This window comes from Tursiops truncatus, chromosome 7 (assembly GCF_011762595.2).
Source record: "Tursiops truncatus isolate mTurTru1 chromosome 7, mTurTru1.mat.Y, whole genome shotgun sequence".
Taxonomy (NCBI): domain Eukaryota; kingdom Metazoa; phylum Chordata; class Mammalia; order Artiodactyla; family Delphinidae; genus Tursiops; species Tursiops truncatus.
Genome location: NC_047040.1, coordinates 50388545 through 50407086, shown reverse-complemented (window position 1 = coordinate 50407086; position 18542 = coordinate 50388545). Strand labels below are relative to the sequence as shown.

Genomic DNA, 18542 nt, shown 5'->3' with positions numbered 1-18542 from the left:
TAGACGTTTTGAGGCATTTGGAGTTAGCAATTATTTTAATCAAGGTATTAATTTACATGTTTCCATAAAAGTATTGTTAGTATTTATTTCAGGTAAATTATTGGTTAACTGCTTTTGCAGCAGCATTTCCTTGAAGAAATTGAAGTTTTAAACACTTGGAACTTTAAGGAATAGTTAATCAAGTTTCTTAGATGGAAATGTCATGTTTTGATTAGATACTTAAAAGCTTATAAGAAGAATGTTTTCAATTGTAGAGAAATACTTGGGGAGAGGAAATAGATTCCAGAGATGCAAAAGAGATTACTACCTTAATATATGAAAAATTGGAAAACCTCCAAAATCATGGAAAGAGAAATAAGGTAAGGACTAAATCTAGAGCTGACTCTGGCAAACAGTATTTGAATTTATTCTTACTATATAGTATATGTATCAATAAACAGTAAAATGAAGCTTCAAAAATTAATAAGTAGTTAGAAATTTCTTCTTTGCAAAATATGACAAATTTAGCCTCTGGACACTTAAATGCTTAGAAATTGGGACAAGTAAAACCATTTAACAGAAAAATAGTGACTATGGTCATAAGTTATTAAAATTTGTTCAAATGTAAAAGCATTGATTTGAGCCTCATAACACTTTGGAGAGCAAGTTTTCTTTTGTTCTTGGTATAGTCAGGATGTATTACTGTATTCATCTTGCCCCCCACCCTTGAATTATTTATCAAGAAGCATTGCAGCCTCTTTCCTACTATTCTTCAGAGGGCTATTCATGTTTTCCTTTTTTAAATCAGTATCATTCTGGGACATATTTAGAAACAGACCAGAGAGTTTACAAATGCTAGAGTGCTTTCTGAATGGAATTTAATACAGTCACACGTGAGGTTTCTTGGATTCTTTCCCTATAAGGTGAAAAGACGCAAGAACAGCACAGCCTCTGAAGAGGGCTAGAGATGTCTAGCTTTATATCCATGTTAGAACTACAGACCCTGGTATAGGAAGCTTTACAAGCTACCTCAAGAATTATGTTTTATCCAAACCTAAAAGATAGAAAAGAGATAGTTATGAAACTTTATTTTTTTTGTTTCAGTGAACAAAAATGTTTTTCTGATATTTTGGCTATGTTCGTTTTCTCAAGATGTTTTATTTTTAAAATTGTGACTTATCTCAAGTGAAACATTTGAAATCGAAAACATTAGTCATAAAGTAGAATATGCTAACTGAAATTAAGTTATAGAGCACATCAAAATATGACTTTGAAAGTGTGGTAAAGTTATAATTGGTATTATCTGCCATGGGCAGGTGAGAATTGTGAGATACCCTTTTTCCATTGTTACAACAGGTGAAGTATACTTCATCTGATCTATTAAATAAGAATACTGAGTAATTATTTTTGAAAAGGTAAAACTTAGGTCAGTTTATTATTTTTAACTTCTTTTTAACATTAGATGTTGAAAGAGAAAGGAATTCAATCACTTTTACATTATTATTGTAGGATGAACTTTAATGATGTTGAAAATGAAGAAAAAATTGAAAAGAAATTGACAGATGACATCAGAAGCCACCTTTTCAGAATGTTACCATGTTCTGGATGGGACTAAATGAACATTATCTTGGACTTGTAATTGCACTGCTTGAATTCTGTACAACATTAATATAAATGAAGGGTCTGCAGACTTTTTCCCTAAAGGGCCAGATCGTAAATACTTTAGGCTTTGTAGACCATAGATGGTTCTTTGTCACATATTCTGTTTTTATTTTGTTTACAACCCTTTAAAAAATGTAAAAACCATTCTTAGCCTCAAGGCTGTACACAAATAGGCCACAAGCCACATTCAGCCCATGGGCCACAGATTGCTGACCTGACCCACAGAAAGATGTTTAGGCTGGCTGGCTCAAACATGAGCCTGCTCTATGATCTATGTACATGCTAAGTTATACAACGTGTACTTTATCAATTCAAGTTTTGTGGCTGGCCTGAAAAGAGAACTTTGTTTTCAGTCACCTGTTCTCCTAAAAAATATCTCTGAAATTGATTATCTGACCATGTATTTCATTTAAAAAACATACTCAAAATGTGGGAAAATAAACAGATACCCTATTTTCATGCTGTATTATAGTGAAGAGATTCATTTTCTTTTCTAAAGGTTGAAGAATTGGTTTTAATTTTTCACATATGAGAAAAATATTTTATAACAGAAAGTAAACAAATCCTATTGATTTCTATAGTATCCACATATACCTGAGGGGAAAAAAATATTTATAGCAATTAACTGGGCATTGTAGAGTACCCCAAATATTTCTATATTTTAAAGATATGTGTTCATTTATTTTCTGAATTGCTTTCATAATGTTTTCCCTGTGATGGTTATTGATTTCTGAAGCATCTTTCTAATATCTGTTTTTGATTTCTGGACTTGGTTTTGATGCATATCCTTTATTTACATTTGCCTTTTTTCCTTCATGGTTTTGGTTGTTCACTCTTGTCCAATGTTTATTATTCAAGAAGGAAAAATTAACTTTGTAGATTTGTTTTCCTAAAGCTCGTAATGATGCTGTGTTTATTCCAATTATTTACTGTTGGAGACTGCCATTTTCAGATAAATATTGGCCTAACAACTGAAGTTAATTTTGTAAGAAAATCAAGGATAAAAATTTAAGGATGGGATCTTTTAGTTTCTTAATTGTTCAGGCTCAAGGAATCCAAATTTTTTTTCCTTGCACATTAACAAAACATTGTAACATGTAGTTATTTAGTTATAATTCAGAATGTATGGAATGGTAAAATCCCAACTGATCAAAAGAGGTCAACAGATTGTTTTCAAAACTTAAGTTTTCCCAAAAACCTATTTGAATCATGCTTTATTATGTTGGGAGAATTTTGGTTTTTTGTTTGTTTTGTTTTGTTTTTACCCCATTCCCCAAAATTTCCTCATAAAGGTTAATTTATAACTGCAATTTATCCAAAAAGTAATCGATTTTTTTTCATTTTCAAGTCTAACCCTATTCTTCATATTCTCACCCATATTGTTTCTTGTGTATCTTTTCTTATCTTAAATTCTACTTTACACATGTGGGCACATACAGAAGAGTCACCACTTCTAACCTTAATTTTATACCACCTTTTTTACTTATGATCAGTAATGGCAAGTGCCTTTCATTTATTAAATTTTCAAAGCCTAGAACATTTTCAAAATTGGTTTGTTTCTACAAGAATTCCAAAATGGAATGCCTAAAGAAGTTTTGGTAAATATTTACTGAACTTGTACCAATTATGAGAGTACCGCTATGCTGGACACAGAAGTGTGCAAAAGTAAACGAAACCCAACGCTTAGTCCCTGTCTCCCTAGTGTCTGTAAATTCACAATTCTGACATGGGACCCATAAACAAGCTTATAGATACCTGTACTATTACCTATAAATAGAATGCCAAACTTACTGGTTGAGAAATATCTTAGGCAGTAAATGAAATAGTAAATATTATGTATCCTGTAACTGGGCCTAGGTATGTGCCTGTAGAATCAGCTCAAAAGCCAGGACTACCTGGGAGACATGTTAAGTAACATGTAGCATAAAAGTAACATGCATCAGAATTTTCTGCAATCATGTCAGTCTCATTGACATGCTGACAGGATTAAAGGTTCTAACGGCCACATTAGTGCAGTAGAGCACCTCTAGAGTGCCAGGTAAAACATGGCATTTTTCTCAGCAACACCATTTTTGTGTGCAGCTAGCCTTGGGTAACATAGCACCATTTCTCGCAGACCAGAGTGCATTCTATCAGGCAGCGAGACTTGAAAATTAGATGTTTAATGTGGTTATGTGAAACTGTTGGGAATGTGCGTTTGGGGCATTAATGATGCTTGCCTGCTCTAGTTTCCCAAATTTTATTTAATGATGTCTTTCATATCTTTTTCATTTTAAGGATATGATTAATATTTTAAAATAACTATTTCAAAATAACTATAACTACTTTAATATTTTAAAGGTTTTCTTTAAATTTGTCCTTGTTTTCTAACAGTATTCAAAGCAGGAATTTTCTTTGAAGAGTACAGTTATTAGAAAAGCATTACTATGTTGTTTCCTATGGGACACAGTTTACAAAGATACTTATATAAGAAAGTTTTTAATGAAGAGGTAGTGTTTCTAAGCCATTTAAACAATTTTTGTATAATAGTCTAATTTCTTCGGTCTACCAACGAACTCAAATGTCTCATATTCAGTCCATGATGACTGTTTAAGAAATAGTACAAAGTTTAAATTAAAATGCATTTAAAATTTTCTGTAGTGATACTTGCAGGATAAAATTGATTCTGAATATGAGAAGGAAATAACCTTTCTGGTAGTATACCACTTTATATAAACCAAAACTTTAAATGTACCCAACGGGAATTCCCTGGTGGGCCTGTGGTTAGGACCAGGTGTTTTCACTACCATGGCCCAGGGTCAATCCCTGGTCAGGGAACTAAGACCCCACAAGCCATGCTGCACAGCCAAAAATAAAATAAATAAATGTACCCAAATTCTTCTGGTGAATAATCTTGTTTTTAGTAAGAGTAATAAGAAAATTTAGGTCAACCACCAAGCTAAGTATAAATGTATTACTGATCATATATAAAAACGTTAGTGATTTACTGGCTTGAGTCTTTTTTTTTTTATATTTAACACTAGATTTGCATTTAGGTTCTTGTACAAATGACCCACAGGTTTGAACTGTGCAGTTCCACTTACATGAAGATTTTTTTTCAATGAATAGGTTCTACAGTACGACATGATCCGTGGCTGGTTGAATCCATGGATGCAGAATTTCAGATACATAGGGCCAACTCTAAAGTTACACATGAGTTTTCAACTGTGCTGGGGGTTGGCAACCCTAACCCACACATTGTTCAAGGGTCAACTGTACTGTCACACGGTCCCCTTGTTAGCAGCTGGATATATTTTGTGAGCGGAAACTAACCAGAATAACAGAGGCTGATGCCAAACTGTCCCATATCAATATTAAATCCAGGAATGTGGTATCTTGACCACTCGATTGCATTATCATGTCACTTGAGTGAATTATTTAGTAGCCTGAAAATTAGTAATCATGCGAAAAGGTCTGTGCTGCTCTAAGTTAGGGTTTGCTTAAGATTCAAAAGTGGGTAAGTAAAATAGATCAGTAGAAAAGATAAGTCCAACAGAAGGGTCCCAGCATGTGGAGAAACTTGGTCCATCAAGGGCTCCTGAGACAAACCATACACTTAACAGTACCTGAGATTGGTCCTCATGACCAGACACAGTAGGAAAGAGGAAAACCCAGAAATGTGTTCTTCATCAGTCTGCCCTCTGGTCTAACAATGATAGACAATTCTTCAGTAAACTACTGCTATTCCAAACATCTTGAGGAGGTAAAATATTTTTTTTAAAATAATAGGTTCCAGTACAAGATGACTCCCAAACTCACCTCCTCCCATGGACAAATTGAAAATACGGCTGTATACAGAACAATTCCCTCTGAAAGAAATCTAGAATCTAGCTGAGCAACTCTTACACATCAGGTGAATGAGAAAAAACCCACACTGGAGTGGGTGGGAGAGGCTGAGACACTACCTCACCATAAACCCCACCTGGCACAATGACATGACCAAGAGGGAACTCAGGACTACCAGTTTCTCCCTGAGGATCAAAAGGTTCAGACCCCACAGCTGGTGCTCCAACTTTTAAGACTTGGACCCAAGAGATAGGCCCCCAAAGCATGTAGCTTTGAAAGCCAGCAGGCCATGTCTCCCTGAGACCCACAAGGCTAGTGCAATCTGAGAAGCAGTTCCTTAACAGGATTGTATGGAATCACCATGGCTAATCCCCCAAGGCCTAGCACAGAGGGAACATACTGAAACTGCCCAGTCTTTACATGGAACAGGCCTATTTGCTTATCTTAAATGCTCTAGCCTGAACAGCAGTCTTCTACTTTAACACACTCCTAGGGACTCACTACATTACTACTCTACAGAGACCATGGAGGCTGGCAGGCACCATCTTTGTGTGCCTCACACCAGATCACCAGCACCTCCAGAGAAGGAGTTTGTGCAAACATCTGGCACCCCAGCTATTATGGCTGCCACCCAGGGGACATCCCTTGAACACCTGGTTCTGGTGGCCAGCAATGCTTGTGGATCCCATAGGACTGTAGCAAACAAGCAGTTCCCCACAAGCCCCAGTGCAAAGAGAGCAGACAGAAATGCCATCTCCCAGTCATCCTCAGGAGGTGTATTTGCATACTTTAAAAGCTGCTGCCTGAGAATAGTTTCCAATCAGCCTGCATCTAAGTGTGGGACTGAGATCCATCCCCTCTGGGACACTGACAGGTCTTGGTACACTCTCCACTACTGAGAGCCACTAAGAACAAAGAAGTCGGCTTGGAAGATCACAAAGATGTGATAGCCAAGAGCTAGGGCATGGTTAAATGATAAGGTTCATCTACACAAGACCTTCAAAACTGGGAGAGCTGGTTTTACCTAATGCATAGAAACCAACACAGAGTCAAGGAAAATGAAGAAACAGAGGACTATGTTCCAAACAAAGAACTAGATAAAACCTCAGAAAAAGACCTTAATGAAATGGAGGTAGTGATTTATCTAATAATGTTTCAAAATATAGTCATAAAGATGCTCACTGAGGTCAGGAGAATGATGCATGAACAAAGTGAGAATTTCAATGCAGAAAATATAAGAATGTAGCAAGTAAAAATTACAGAGCTGAAGAATACAATAACAAATGAAAAATTCAGTAGAGGGGCCAACAGTACACTAAATGAAGTAGAAAAAGGATCAGTGAAGTCAAAGACAAAACAGTGGAATTCATCCAATCAGAGCAGTGAAAAGTGAAAGAATGAAAAAGAGTAAAGATAGCTTATAGGATACCATCAAGCAACCCAGTATTTGCATTACAGGGGTCCCAGAAAGGGCAGAAAAATTTAAAGAAATAATGGCTATAAGCTTCCCTAACCTGGGAAAAGACACAGACACCCAGATCCAGGAAGCTCAGAGTTCTAAATATGATGATCTAAAGAGACCCACACTAAGACAAGTTATAACTAAATTGCAAAAGACAGAATCTTTTTTTTTTTTTTTGCAGTATGCGGGTGTCTCACTGCTGTGGCCTCTCCCATTGCAGAGCACAGGCTCTGGACACGCAGGCTCAGCAGCCATGGCTCATGGGCCCAACCACTCCGTGGCATGTGGGATCTTCCCGCACCGGGGCACGAACCCATGTCCCCTGCATCGGCAGGCAGACTCTCAACCACTGTGCTACCAGGGAAGCCCAAAAGACAGAATCTTTAAAGCAGCAAGAAAAAAAAAAAATTGTTTCATACAAGGGAACCCTCATTAGACTATAAGCAGATTTTTTTAGCAGAAACTTTGCAGGCCAGGAGGGAGTAGCATGGTGTATTCAACATGCTGAAAGAAACAAAAAACTGCCAACTAAGAATAGTCTACCTGGCAAAGCTGTCCTTCAGAATTGAAGAAGAGTTTTCCAGAAAAGCAAAAGCTGAAAGACTTTATCACCACTAGACATGGCTTACAACAAATGTTAAAGGGGATTCTTTAAGCTGAACTGAAATGACACTAGTTAGTAACAGGAAAACATACGAAAATATAAATCTCACTGGTAGAGGTAAATATATAATTAGATTCAGAATACGCTAATGCTGGTGAGTTAATCACTTACAAATCTAGTTTCAAAGGTTAAAACACAAGTAACAAAAATAATGAATTACAATAATTTCTTAATGGATACACAAGAAAAACATGTAAATTGTAACATCAAATATATAAGAGGGGGAAGTAAAAGGGTAGAGTTTTTGTAGGTTACTGAAGCTAAATTGTTATAGCATAAAACAGACATATATAAAAGATTATCTATGTAAGTCTCATAGTAACCATAAAGCAAAAACCTACAGTAGAGTCACAAGAGATAAAGAGAAGAGAATCAAAGCATATCATTACAGATCATCATCAATTCACAGATGAAGGCAACAGAAAAGAAGAACAAAGGAACTACAAAATAGCCAGAAAACAATTAAGAGATGGTATTAGTAAGGCCTCACCAACCTATAATCTAAATGTAAATGAATTTAATCTCCAATCAAAACACATAGAATGGCTGGATGGATAAAAAAATAAAAAAAAAAACCCAACTGTATGCTACTGACAAGAGACTCACTCCAGCTTTAAGGACACAGATAGTCTCAAAGTGAAGGGATAGGAAAAGATTTCATGCAGATGAAACCGAAAGAAAGCTGGGATAGCCATACTCATACCAGAGAAAATAGACTTTAGCACAAAGCAAGTAATAGTGACAGAGAAGATCATTATATAATAATGATGTCAGTCCAACAAGAAAATGTAACATTTGTAAATATTTATGCACCCAACATAGGAGTACCTAAATATATAGAGTAATTATTAACAGATTTAAAGGGAAAAATTGACAGCAATACAATAATAGTAAAGGACTTCAATATCCCACTTTTATCAATGGATAGATCTTCCAGACAGAAGATCAATAGGAATCATTGGACTTTTAAACAACACGTTTGGCCAGATGGACTTAACAGACATTTACAGAACATTTCATCCAAAAGCAGAAAAATACACATTCTTTTCAAATGTACATGGAACATTATTCAGGATAGATCATATGTTAGGCCACAAAACAAGTCTTAATTTAAGAAGTTTGAAATCATATCAAGCATATCCTCTGACCACAATGGTGTGAAACTAGAACACAATTATAAAAGGAAGACTGGAAAATTTTCAGATATGCAGAGATTAAACAATATGCTCCTGAACAGCAAATGAGTCAAAGAAGAAATCAAAAGGGAAATCAAAAAATAACTTGAGACAAATGAAAATGGAAGTACAAAATACCAAAAGATATGGGATGCTGCATTTCTAAGAAGCAAACAGCAATAAAAAGCCTACCTCAAGAAACAAGAAAAGTGTCAAATAAACAGCCTAACTTTACTCCTAGAGGAACTAGAAAAGCAAGAGCAAACAAAGCCCAACGGTAGCAGAAGAAAGGAAATAAATATCAGAGCAGAAATAAATGAAACAGAGACTAAAAAGTAAACAGAAAAGATCAATGAAACTAAGAGATGGTTTCTTGGAAAGATAAAATTGACAAAACTTTAAATTGGATAAATGAGAAGAAATGGATAATTCCTAGAACATACAACCTACCAAGACTGAATTATAAAGAAATAGAAAATCTGAACAGCCCCATTACTAGTAAGGAGGTTGAATTAGTAATCAGAAACTTTCCAACAAACAAAAGTCTAAGACCAGATGGCAACCTTTCTCAAACTCTTCCAAAAAATAGAAGAGGGAAGTTTCCAAACTCTTTTTAGGAGGCAAGCATTACCCCAATACCAAGACCAGTCAAGGAAACTATAAGAAAGGAAAATTACAGGCCAATATCCCTAATGAACAATGATGCAAAAATCCTCAACAAATTATCATCAAACCTAATTCAAAAATACAGTACAAGGATGAAACCCCATGATCAAGTGGGATTTATTCCAGAGGTGCAAGATGGTTCAACATCTGCAAATCATCTACTAATCATATTTTAAAAATGGAAGATAAAAGTCATATGATCATCTCAATATATGCTGGAAAGTCATTTGACAAAATTCAACATCTATTCATAATAAAAGCTCTCAAGAAGTAGAAATAAATGGCATCCAAATCTGAAGGGAAGAAGTAAAACAGTTTCTACTTGCAGATGACATGATATTATATATAGAAAACCCTGAAGACTCTACCAGAAAACTGTTAGAACTAATAAATTAGTAAAGTTGCAGGATACAAAATGAATACACAAAAATCAGTTGCATTTCTATAAACTAATAAACTGTCAGAGAAGTTAAGAAAACAATTCCATTTACAGTTGCATCAAAAAGGATATCTAGGAATAAATTTAACCAAGGAGGTCAAAGACCTGTACACTAAAAACTGTAAGACATTGATGAAAGAAATTGAAAAGACTCACATGAATGGAAAGACATTCCATACTCATGGATTGGAAGAATATTGTTAAGCTGTCCATACTACACAAAGCAATCTGTAGGTTCAATGCAACATCTATCAAAATTCCAATGGGGGACTTCCCTGGTGGCACAGTGGTTAAGAATCCACCTGCCAATGCAGGGGACACAGGTTCGATCCCTGGTCTAGGAAGATCCCACATGCTGTGGAGCAACTAAGCCCGTGCGCCACTACTACTGAGCCTGCACTCTAGAGCCCACGTGCCACAACTACTGAAGCCCACACGCCTAGAGCCCGTGCTCTGCAACAAGAGAAGCCACCACAATGAGAAGCCCGCACACTGCAACAAAGTAGCCCCTGCTTGCTGCAACTAGAGAAAGCCCGTGCACAGCAACAAAGGCCCAACACAGCCAAAAATTAATTTTAAAAAAATTCCAATGGCATTTTTCACAAAACTACAACAAACGATCTTAAAATTTGTACAGAACCACAAAAGACCCCCAAATAGCCAAAGCAATCTTGAGAAAGATTATATTTCAGAGTTACAGTAATCAAAATAGTATTACTCTATTTTTGAGTAAATTTAAATTTCGACTTACCCTAACTAGTGACTAACCTTTCTTTTCTTAGTTCTGCATTTTGTTTCTTTTACTTCCTATGTTGCTAAACAAGTGAATAAAAAATGTTTGATGATTTATAAAAGTGATATGTGTATTTATATAATAAATTTTTCAGGGTTAGAATAGCAATGTTTCATATGGCTTAGTATAAAAACGGAGGTTACTGTTAGATCAACTGCATTGTGATTTTTAAAACTACCTCAGCAATTCATTCTCTCCCAAAAACAAGTCACCAAAGAACACAAGACTCAATAATATGACATATCAAAAGTCCTTAATCTAAATCACTATATAAGGGGTTAGGAAAGCTAATTTAATCTGTATTAACTATAATGATAAATTCAAAATGCAAAAAAATACCTATTTTACTACAGAGATTAAGTTACTTTTAGAATTCATTTTGTTGATGTGTTTTGCATAAACTTAGAAAAAGCCTAAACGAGAAATTTTTCTACTTCCTCCCTCCAATATTTACAATTATCTTCTCTTAGGATCAAAGCCATGGCTTTCTTATGTTCTGCTCTGTTTTCAGAACCTAGCACATGTATGTATAATATATACTCTAATTAACAACCAGCAGTATCGTTCTATATTGTTAAATTTGTTAAAATTAATTTGCCAGTAATTCAACTGTGGTAAGAATTGTTGGCTAGAAGTTATACTCATATTTTTTTCTTTTTTATATTCTTTTATTGTTATTATTTTGAGGTGTACAACGTAATGATTCGACATTTGTATACATCGTGGAGTGATCACGGTAAATTTAGTTACCATTGAACACATGTTTAATTGACAGTGCAACCAAGGGCATTGAATCAACAAATATCAAACTTAGCATGTCCAAAACTGAACTTATATTTCTCTTTCAAATGTGTTCTTCCTTAGAATTTACACTTTGTTAAGGCAGTTATTCTAAGAGTCCAACTAAAACTTTGGAGTCATCATAATTCCCTCTTCATTGTCCCTAAGCCATCAATCAGTCATTTCATCTACCTCATCTTTATCTAGATTCTGTGCTCTTCACAGATCTCTACTATATTATCTCAGCCCTTTATCATTTCTGACTTGCTATTTTACAGCAATCCTTCAGTCTCTTTGCTTACATTTAAATATAATTTTAATTTTACTCTATAGAAGTTATACTCATTTTATGCCCCAAAATTTGTAGATGATCTATAATTAGCAGATTTTATAATGCTTAGAGGGTATTATAATAGATATGGAAATTTTTAGAAGTTAGTAATTTTTATTGTACACTTAAGGTAGCTTTACTTACCAAGAAAGCACCTATTCCTTTGAAAGGAACTTTCTCAAAGAATTTTTATGACTTCATAATTTCTTTTTTCTCCATTCAAGTCCCTATGACAGACTTCCCCCGAAAGATCTTAATCAGAAATAACACCAGGCACCAGTAGATGGCAGTGAAAAATAAGCAGAGACGTAGAAGGTATTTCATTACTCAGAAAATGCTGTTTCTACTTCAGTACTGAATGAGAATTCACATAGCCCAGTTTGCCTTTGTTTTTCACCAAAAACCCTGAATATCAGGCACATACATCTGACTATGAGAAACTGCAGAGAAACTAACACTGTACTTTGCATCCAAAAGTTTATAATCTAGTATAGCAACTAAGACAAAGAAATACTCAAGCATGTGAATGATACGAAAGAATAAATTTAAGACAGTCATATAGGCATATATACTACTGTAGACAAGTAAACATATATACATATATTGAGGCTCAGTGATTCCCATTCATGACAAATGCTGCCTAGATAACAGTGTACATGGATTACTTTTAAGAAATTAAAACATTAAACTGTACTAATAATATTTTAATTTTTTTATTCAAAGCCTCCTCAGGATATTTGGTGTTTTAATACTGCTTTAATTCATGAAATAAGAGGTTCAGTGTTTGGGTAAAAAGAGCTGAGCCCTGGTTTAAGAAATGTATTTCCTGGATTCTAGTTTTGGTTCAACTACTTATTAACTCCAAGTTTGGACAAACCGCTTTAGCTCTCTGTACCCTGATCAACTCCTTTGCTCAGTGGTAAAACTATCTCTTCTTTCTACTTCATCAGGTAGTTATGTAGACAAAATGAGATAACGTGTTTAAAAAAAAAAAAAATATATATATATATATATATATATATATATATATATATATATATATATACATATGCAGGCAACAGAAATCAAGAAAGTGAGAAATTTTGTAGGACAGATGACATAGTTTCTTTAAAAATATATAGCAAGAAAAAAATACAGACGGAAGGGTAATCTATAGATTTAAAGAGATATTAGAGAGAGGGGCTTTTGAGTTATATTAGCTAAAGGCAACGTATGGACTTTATTTAGATTTTGATTTGAACAGACTGCAAAAAATTTTATGAAACAGTTGGGGATATTTAGAACACTGAGTGTATATTTGATATTAAACAAGTATTCAATGAAGGGGAATTGTTTTCAGGTATGTTAATTGTATCTACCAAATGAAATGTCTGGGATTTGCTTGAAAGTAATTCAGTGACTAGGATGTGGGGGAAAACGAAATAAAACATAACCAAAACAAGGGAAAAAGTAATAATCTAGGGGCTGGAAGTGGTGGTTAATGAAATAAGACTGTGATATCTTATTAACTATTGGAGCTGAATAAAATGGACAAATTAGGGTTTGGTATAGTATTCAACTTTTTCTTTTCTATTTGAAAATTTCCATAATAAAGTTTTTAAATAACTAAGTTTAATTTTTAAAAAGCAACATATTGACTTTATAACGAAGATATTACCAAACTTTTATGCAGAACACCAAATGACAAATTTATAATCATCTCTTTGCCAGATATAAATCCGTTTGCTGAATTAGGAAAGGTAGGAAAATTACTACAGGATAAAGATGGAATTGGTTGGCACTAAGTAGGACTATTTTGGAAGGGAATATGTGCAATTCATTTTCCTATCATTCCTCCCTCCCAGCTTGGAATCTGAGAACCATTTCACTGTTTAGAGCCTTGTGTAATTGGCCCATGCTGTCAGAATGCTGGAAAATTATGATGCTGTTTCCTCACTCAGGTCATAAGACTGAATTCTCAGACAGAAGGAATTGACTAGAGATTGTCTAGTCGAACCAGACTAATAAAACTAAAGACTGATGATACACAGAAGTCTCACCATCTTCTGCAAGGGTGACCTGAGGGGCAGGGTACATCATCTCCCTAAAGTGACCTTCTCTGCTGTTCCTAAGGGCCATTTCCTTGCCTGGCAGCGCCTAGCCCATGCCCTTGATGAATACCACAGCTTTGAATTGACAGCCATCAGTGCCTGCTCCTCTCAGGGGTGCTCTTTCCTGAACTGAATCTCTCTTTCCGGCCCTGGATCAATTGATCTCTCTCTCTGCAGCCCAAAAGTTCGCTGTTATTCTCTCAGTACTGCTTCTATACAAAAACTTGTGTTTATGAGAAACTAGACTTTTTCCCTATAAACAGCACTTTAAGAGAGCTTTGTGCCTTGTGCAGCATCTATTCTAATAAGACGATTCTGAACACCTTTGAATAATATTATTCATTTAAGAAACATGGTATACAGTAAATTGTTATATAATTAATGTATGAAATGGACTCACATGGATTCTAGTCTGTGATATATTCAATACAACCCCTGTCCCCTCAACTCCTTCCTTCTGTGTTCTAAGGCAGAACACAGGCTTCCCCTTGGCTTCGGATGTGCTTCCATAGTCCTCGGAGTCACAGTTTTTCTTACCCTTGACCTGTCTTCTTGAGTAGCGCCCATCATTCCTTCCGATCTTACATGAATTTAGTTCTCGAGGGAATCTAGGAGCAACTCTCAAGATTCTTTGCATGTCCCAGCCATGAGGTACACATGCACACAAATTGGGCCCAGAAACATTCTTAGGTAAGCCATCATGCCCCAGGTTGGAGGCACAAATTCAGTCCTACTGAGTCTAGTAGCTTTTGAAAAGGAGATTCCCTTGGTTTGAGAGGAGAAAATTGGGAAGGATTCAAGCACCTACATTTTTGCTCTAATGTTATTTTCAGATTTCACAACAGTCTATGACTAATTATTTTTAAAGACTATGAAGAGAAAGTTCTGCTCACATCAGGAGGTGAAAACTCCAATGGAAATAGTGGGGATAAAGGGGTCAGAATGAGTAGGATCTCTGCAACAGAGACCAGTGGTTTGGAAGTCTGTTTGAAGGAATTAGTGATAGTGGTAATTTGATAATGATCATCTGTTTCCTCTTGCAATACAAAAGATTAAACTGGGGTGGTACTTAATAGGTAATACTAACATAGTAAAGTTCAATCTGAAACAAAATTATCTCCAAAAATCTCTTACGCATTGAAAAACAATATTGGCTGGGATCAGCTAAGGCACAGGTTCACCTAAGCACAGTCTTAGTGTTTCCTACAACTGAAGTCCTATATCCAAATCAGTTGCAGCCCCACTGGTCACATGAACACCAGAGGGAATGATCCATAGTCACGGTGTTACCACTTTCCGTATTCAGTCCAGCTCCAGCAAGGGACACATCACCCACTAGTTTTGGGGGCTTCTGCTTCTTAAGGCTCTAGAAATTGGGGAAGGAAATATCTGCCTTATCTACTGTTGACCTGGTATTTTGATTTCCGAATAGTTTACAAGTTCTGCTGTTCAAGAAGTTCAGGCAAACCTATGAACTACTACCAAACAGTCTGTGAGTTAGAACAAAAATGTGCCTGTCAAAGCAACAGACTCTAGATTTATGTCTTTCTATGCAAGACCACTACTGAAGGCCTACCTGCTTGGTCTTGCCAATTGAAAAGTCAAAGAAATCTAATTTAGTCTAAATGGGTATAGGAATGAAGGTAGTCATTTGAGATTTAATAGGCAAAGATTATCTTAGGAATTAGATGCCTCTTAGTTGAACTAATGATTAGTAGAAAACTAAGACATACTCTTTCACTATAATCTCAGGTGTAAGTGTAACAAATATTTTAAAGGGCCACTATTTAATGAACATGAGAGAAAGCTAGAGTAAAAGTAAGAAAGGATAAATAAGTATTAAAAGTTGAAAATTACCTAGAAAGTAAGGGTGGAGAGTTGAAATATTATCTCAGAAGGAAAAATGTTAGCAATGGGTAGTAGTTCTAAGTTCTCCACCTTTTAGAGATTGTTTAGTGCTGCTATGAATATCTCTGACACTCTGCTTTCAGTTCTTTTGGATATTTACCTAGAAGTGGAATTTCTGGATCATACGGTAATTCTATTTTTAATTTTTTGAGGAATCCCATAATGTTTTCCATAATGGCTGCACCATTTTACATTCCCATCAACAGTTCACAAGGGTTCGAATTTCTCTAATTCCTCACCAACCCTTGCTATTTCCTCTTTGATGATAGCCATCCTAATGAATGTGAGGTGATACCTTTTGGTTTTGATTTGCACTTTGAGTTTTTTAATTATTACATTTTCCATACAAAAATATTTTGTGGAAGTTGGCTTATATTTTCATACTTCATTTCATAGTATTTTCCCACCTGGATTCATCCTTCAAACTCTGTCTTCCTCTATGAAGCTTTTGCTGACTTTACTCCACATTGATTTCTAAATTTCTAAAATTATCTCACTCTCTACCACATAATTTAGCATTTGTTTATAAGAAAGCATAAGCTTTTATTCAGCACTTTACTATTCTCCAATTATTCTATATGTTGTCTTCCAAAGTAGATTGTTAGATCTTCAGGAGCAAAAGAAATTTGTTTTTTACTTATGACCCTCAAGAGTCACTAACGTATTTTAGGGGGCTAAATGCTTGGTATTCATTTAGTTTGCATGACTTTTTACATGTGAAATTTGAGAAGTTTGTAAAGTTAAGTATTTTGGCCTTATAGAACTGAAGAATACTTAGATGTGTTTAAATCTGCTATATAAAATGTCAAATGTATAAACAACAAGGTCCTATTGTATAGCACAGGGAACTATATTCAATATCCTGTAATAAATCATAATGGAAAAGTATATGAAAAAGAATACACACACACACACAAACACAAATATATATCTGAACCACTTTGCTCTACACCAGAAACTAACACAACATGTAAATCAACTATACTTAGTAAAAAATAAAATAAAATGTCAAATGTAAAAGCCATTATCTAATGAAGCATGTTTTCCCTTTTTTTAAAAATAAATTACAACAGTATAATCATGCCTTCTAGCACCAAGAATCAAATAACTTTAGTTGCTCAATATATCAATTACATAATAACCTTAGCTGCTTAATATATCAGTTATATTGCCTGCTATGCTGAGTTGTTTTTTTACATTGCCTTTGCTTTATTCTCTATCTTATTTCTTCCAAGTGACTGTATCCCTTCTCCCCTTCTGTCCAACTATGTTCACTATTTAAATTTTATGACTTATTTTCAAGTAAATATTTTTTAATATTCTTCATTTGGGATAAAATATACACTATATAAATTCAGTGGATAAATACCCACACACAGATCTACCCTACATGAAATGTGTTCCCTCAGAAGTGGGCCAATTCATCCATTTTGGGATCAAGCCATAAAAATTGAATCCAAGCAGTAATTCTCAATTTAAAAAAAGAAAGTCTAGAGCCTCATTTTCAGTCCTCCTTAATCATAACTAGTTGGCAAAAAACGTTCGCATTTCTTGGTGTGAATAGGGCTTAACATAAAAACTCACAGTCTCAAGAGTTAGAATTTAAGGGAGAAATGTATTCAGGTGGCCATTTATACACAGTATTTTTAAATACCATTTTGGCCAAATGAATATCAAGTGGGTTGCTGTCAAGTGAAATTTTAAAAGCACATAAACATCTTAAACTTTAAAAGTTCAGCCAGGGGACTTCCCTGGTGGTCCAGTGGTAAAGAATCCGCCTTACAATGCAGGGGACGTGGGTTCCATCCCTGATCGGGAAACTAGGATCCCACATGCCGCGGGGCAGCTAAGCCCGCGCACCACAACTACTGAGCTCACGTACCTCAACTAGAGAGCCCACGTGCCGCAAACTACAGAGCCCACATGCCCTGGAGCCTGCGTGCCACAACTAGAGAAGAGAAAACCTGCACGACACAGCTAGAGAGAAGCCCACGCTCCACAACAAAAGATCCCGCATGCCTCAACGAAGATCCCACATGCCACAACTAAGACCAGATGCAGCCAAAAATAAATAAATTTTTTTAAAAAAATGATGTGATGAATTGAGAGATTGGGATTGACATGTATACACTGATGTGTATAAAATGGGTGACTAATAAGAACCTGCTGTATAAAAAAATAAATAAAATTCAAAAATTCAAAAAAATTTCAGCCTGGCTAGACGTCATTATGTGTCCTGACACTATGCAGGGGAAAATAGATTTGTCCATGATGATTATATAGCTATTAACAGAATATTGGCCCAAACTGCTCCAATTCCATGTCTCATCTTGAAGATACTCTTCAAACTGGCCTCTTCTGTGAAATTTTCCTTGACATGTGAAACCTGGCTCCATTAATGACTACTATATTCTGCCTCTCACTTCTTTTCTGATTAATAAATCCAGCATCCAGGCATACATATTATACACAGTGTTTTGAGACACTCAAATATAATGTGGATAAGACACTTCAAAAACAGGAATATAGTCATTATAAGATGCAATACGACTTCTAGTCAGAATTTATAGAATCATGTTTTAATTAATTGCAACATGGGTATAAAATAGATGTTTAAAAGTCAAAAGTGCATCTCACATTTCAACAATGGATGTTTAAAGTGTTTGTAAATTATATTTTGCATTTGACTAAGTACTGAAAATGTGAATTTTAAATTAAATTCTAAACAGTATTCTAGAGAATCAGAAAATTGGATTCTAAAACTCACT

The 18542-nt window shown here is 35.2% G+C and overlaps 1 protein-coding gene across 4 annotated transcripts in view; it reads left to right on the top strand.

Annotated features, from left to right (window-relative positions):
• The window catches only part of DNAJC10 (DnaJ heat shock protein family (Hsp40) member C10), a 60408-nt gene extending 57457 nt beyond the window's left edge, over nt 1-2951 (top strand). For 3 of the 4 annotated variants that reach the window (XM_019931567.3, XM_019931566.3, XM_019931565.2), the window contains 2 exons: nt 255-359; nt 1489-2951. In XM_019931567.3, the coding sequence (XP_019787126.1) occupies nt 255-359; nt 1489-1500 (117 nt within the window). In that variant the 3' untranslated portion in view covers nt 1501-2951. The remainder of the gene's footprint in view (nt 1-254; nt 360-1488) is intronic. The other variant, XM_073807511.1, reaches the window with a different exon arrangement.
• The last annotated feature ends 15591 nt before the right edge of the window (nt 2952-18542 follow it).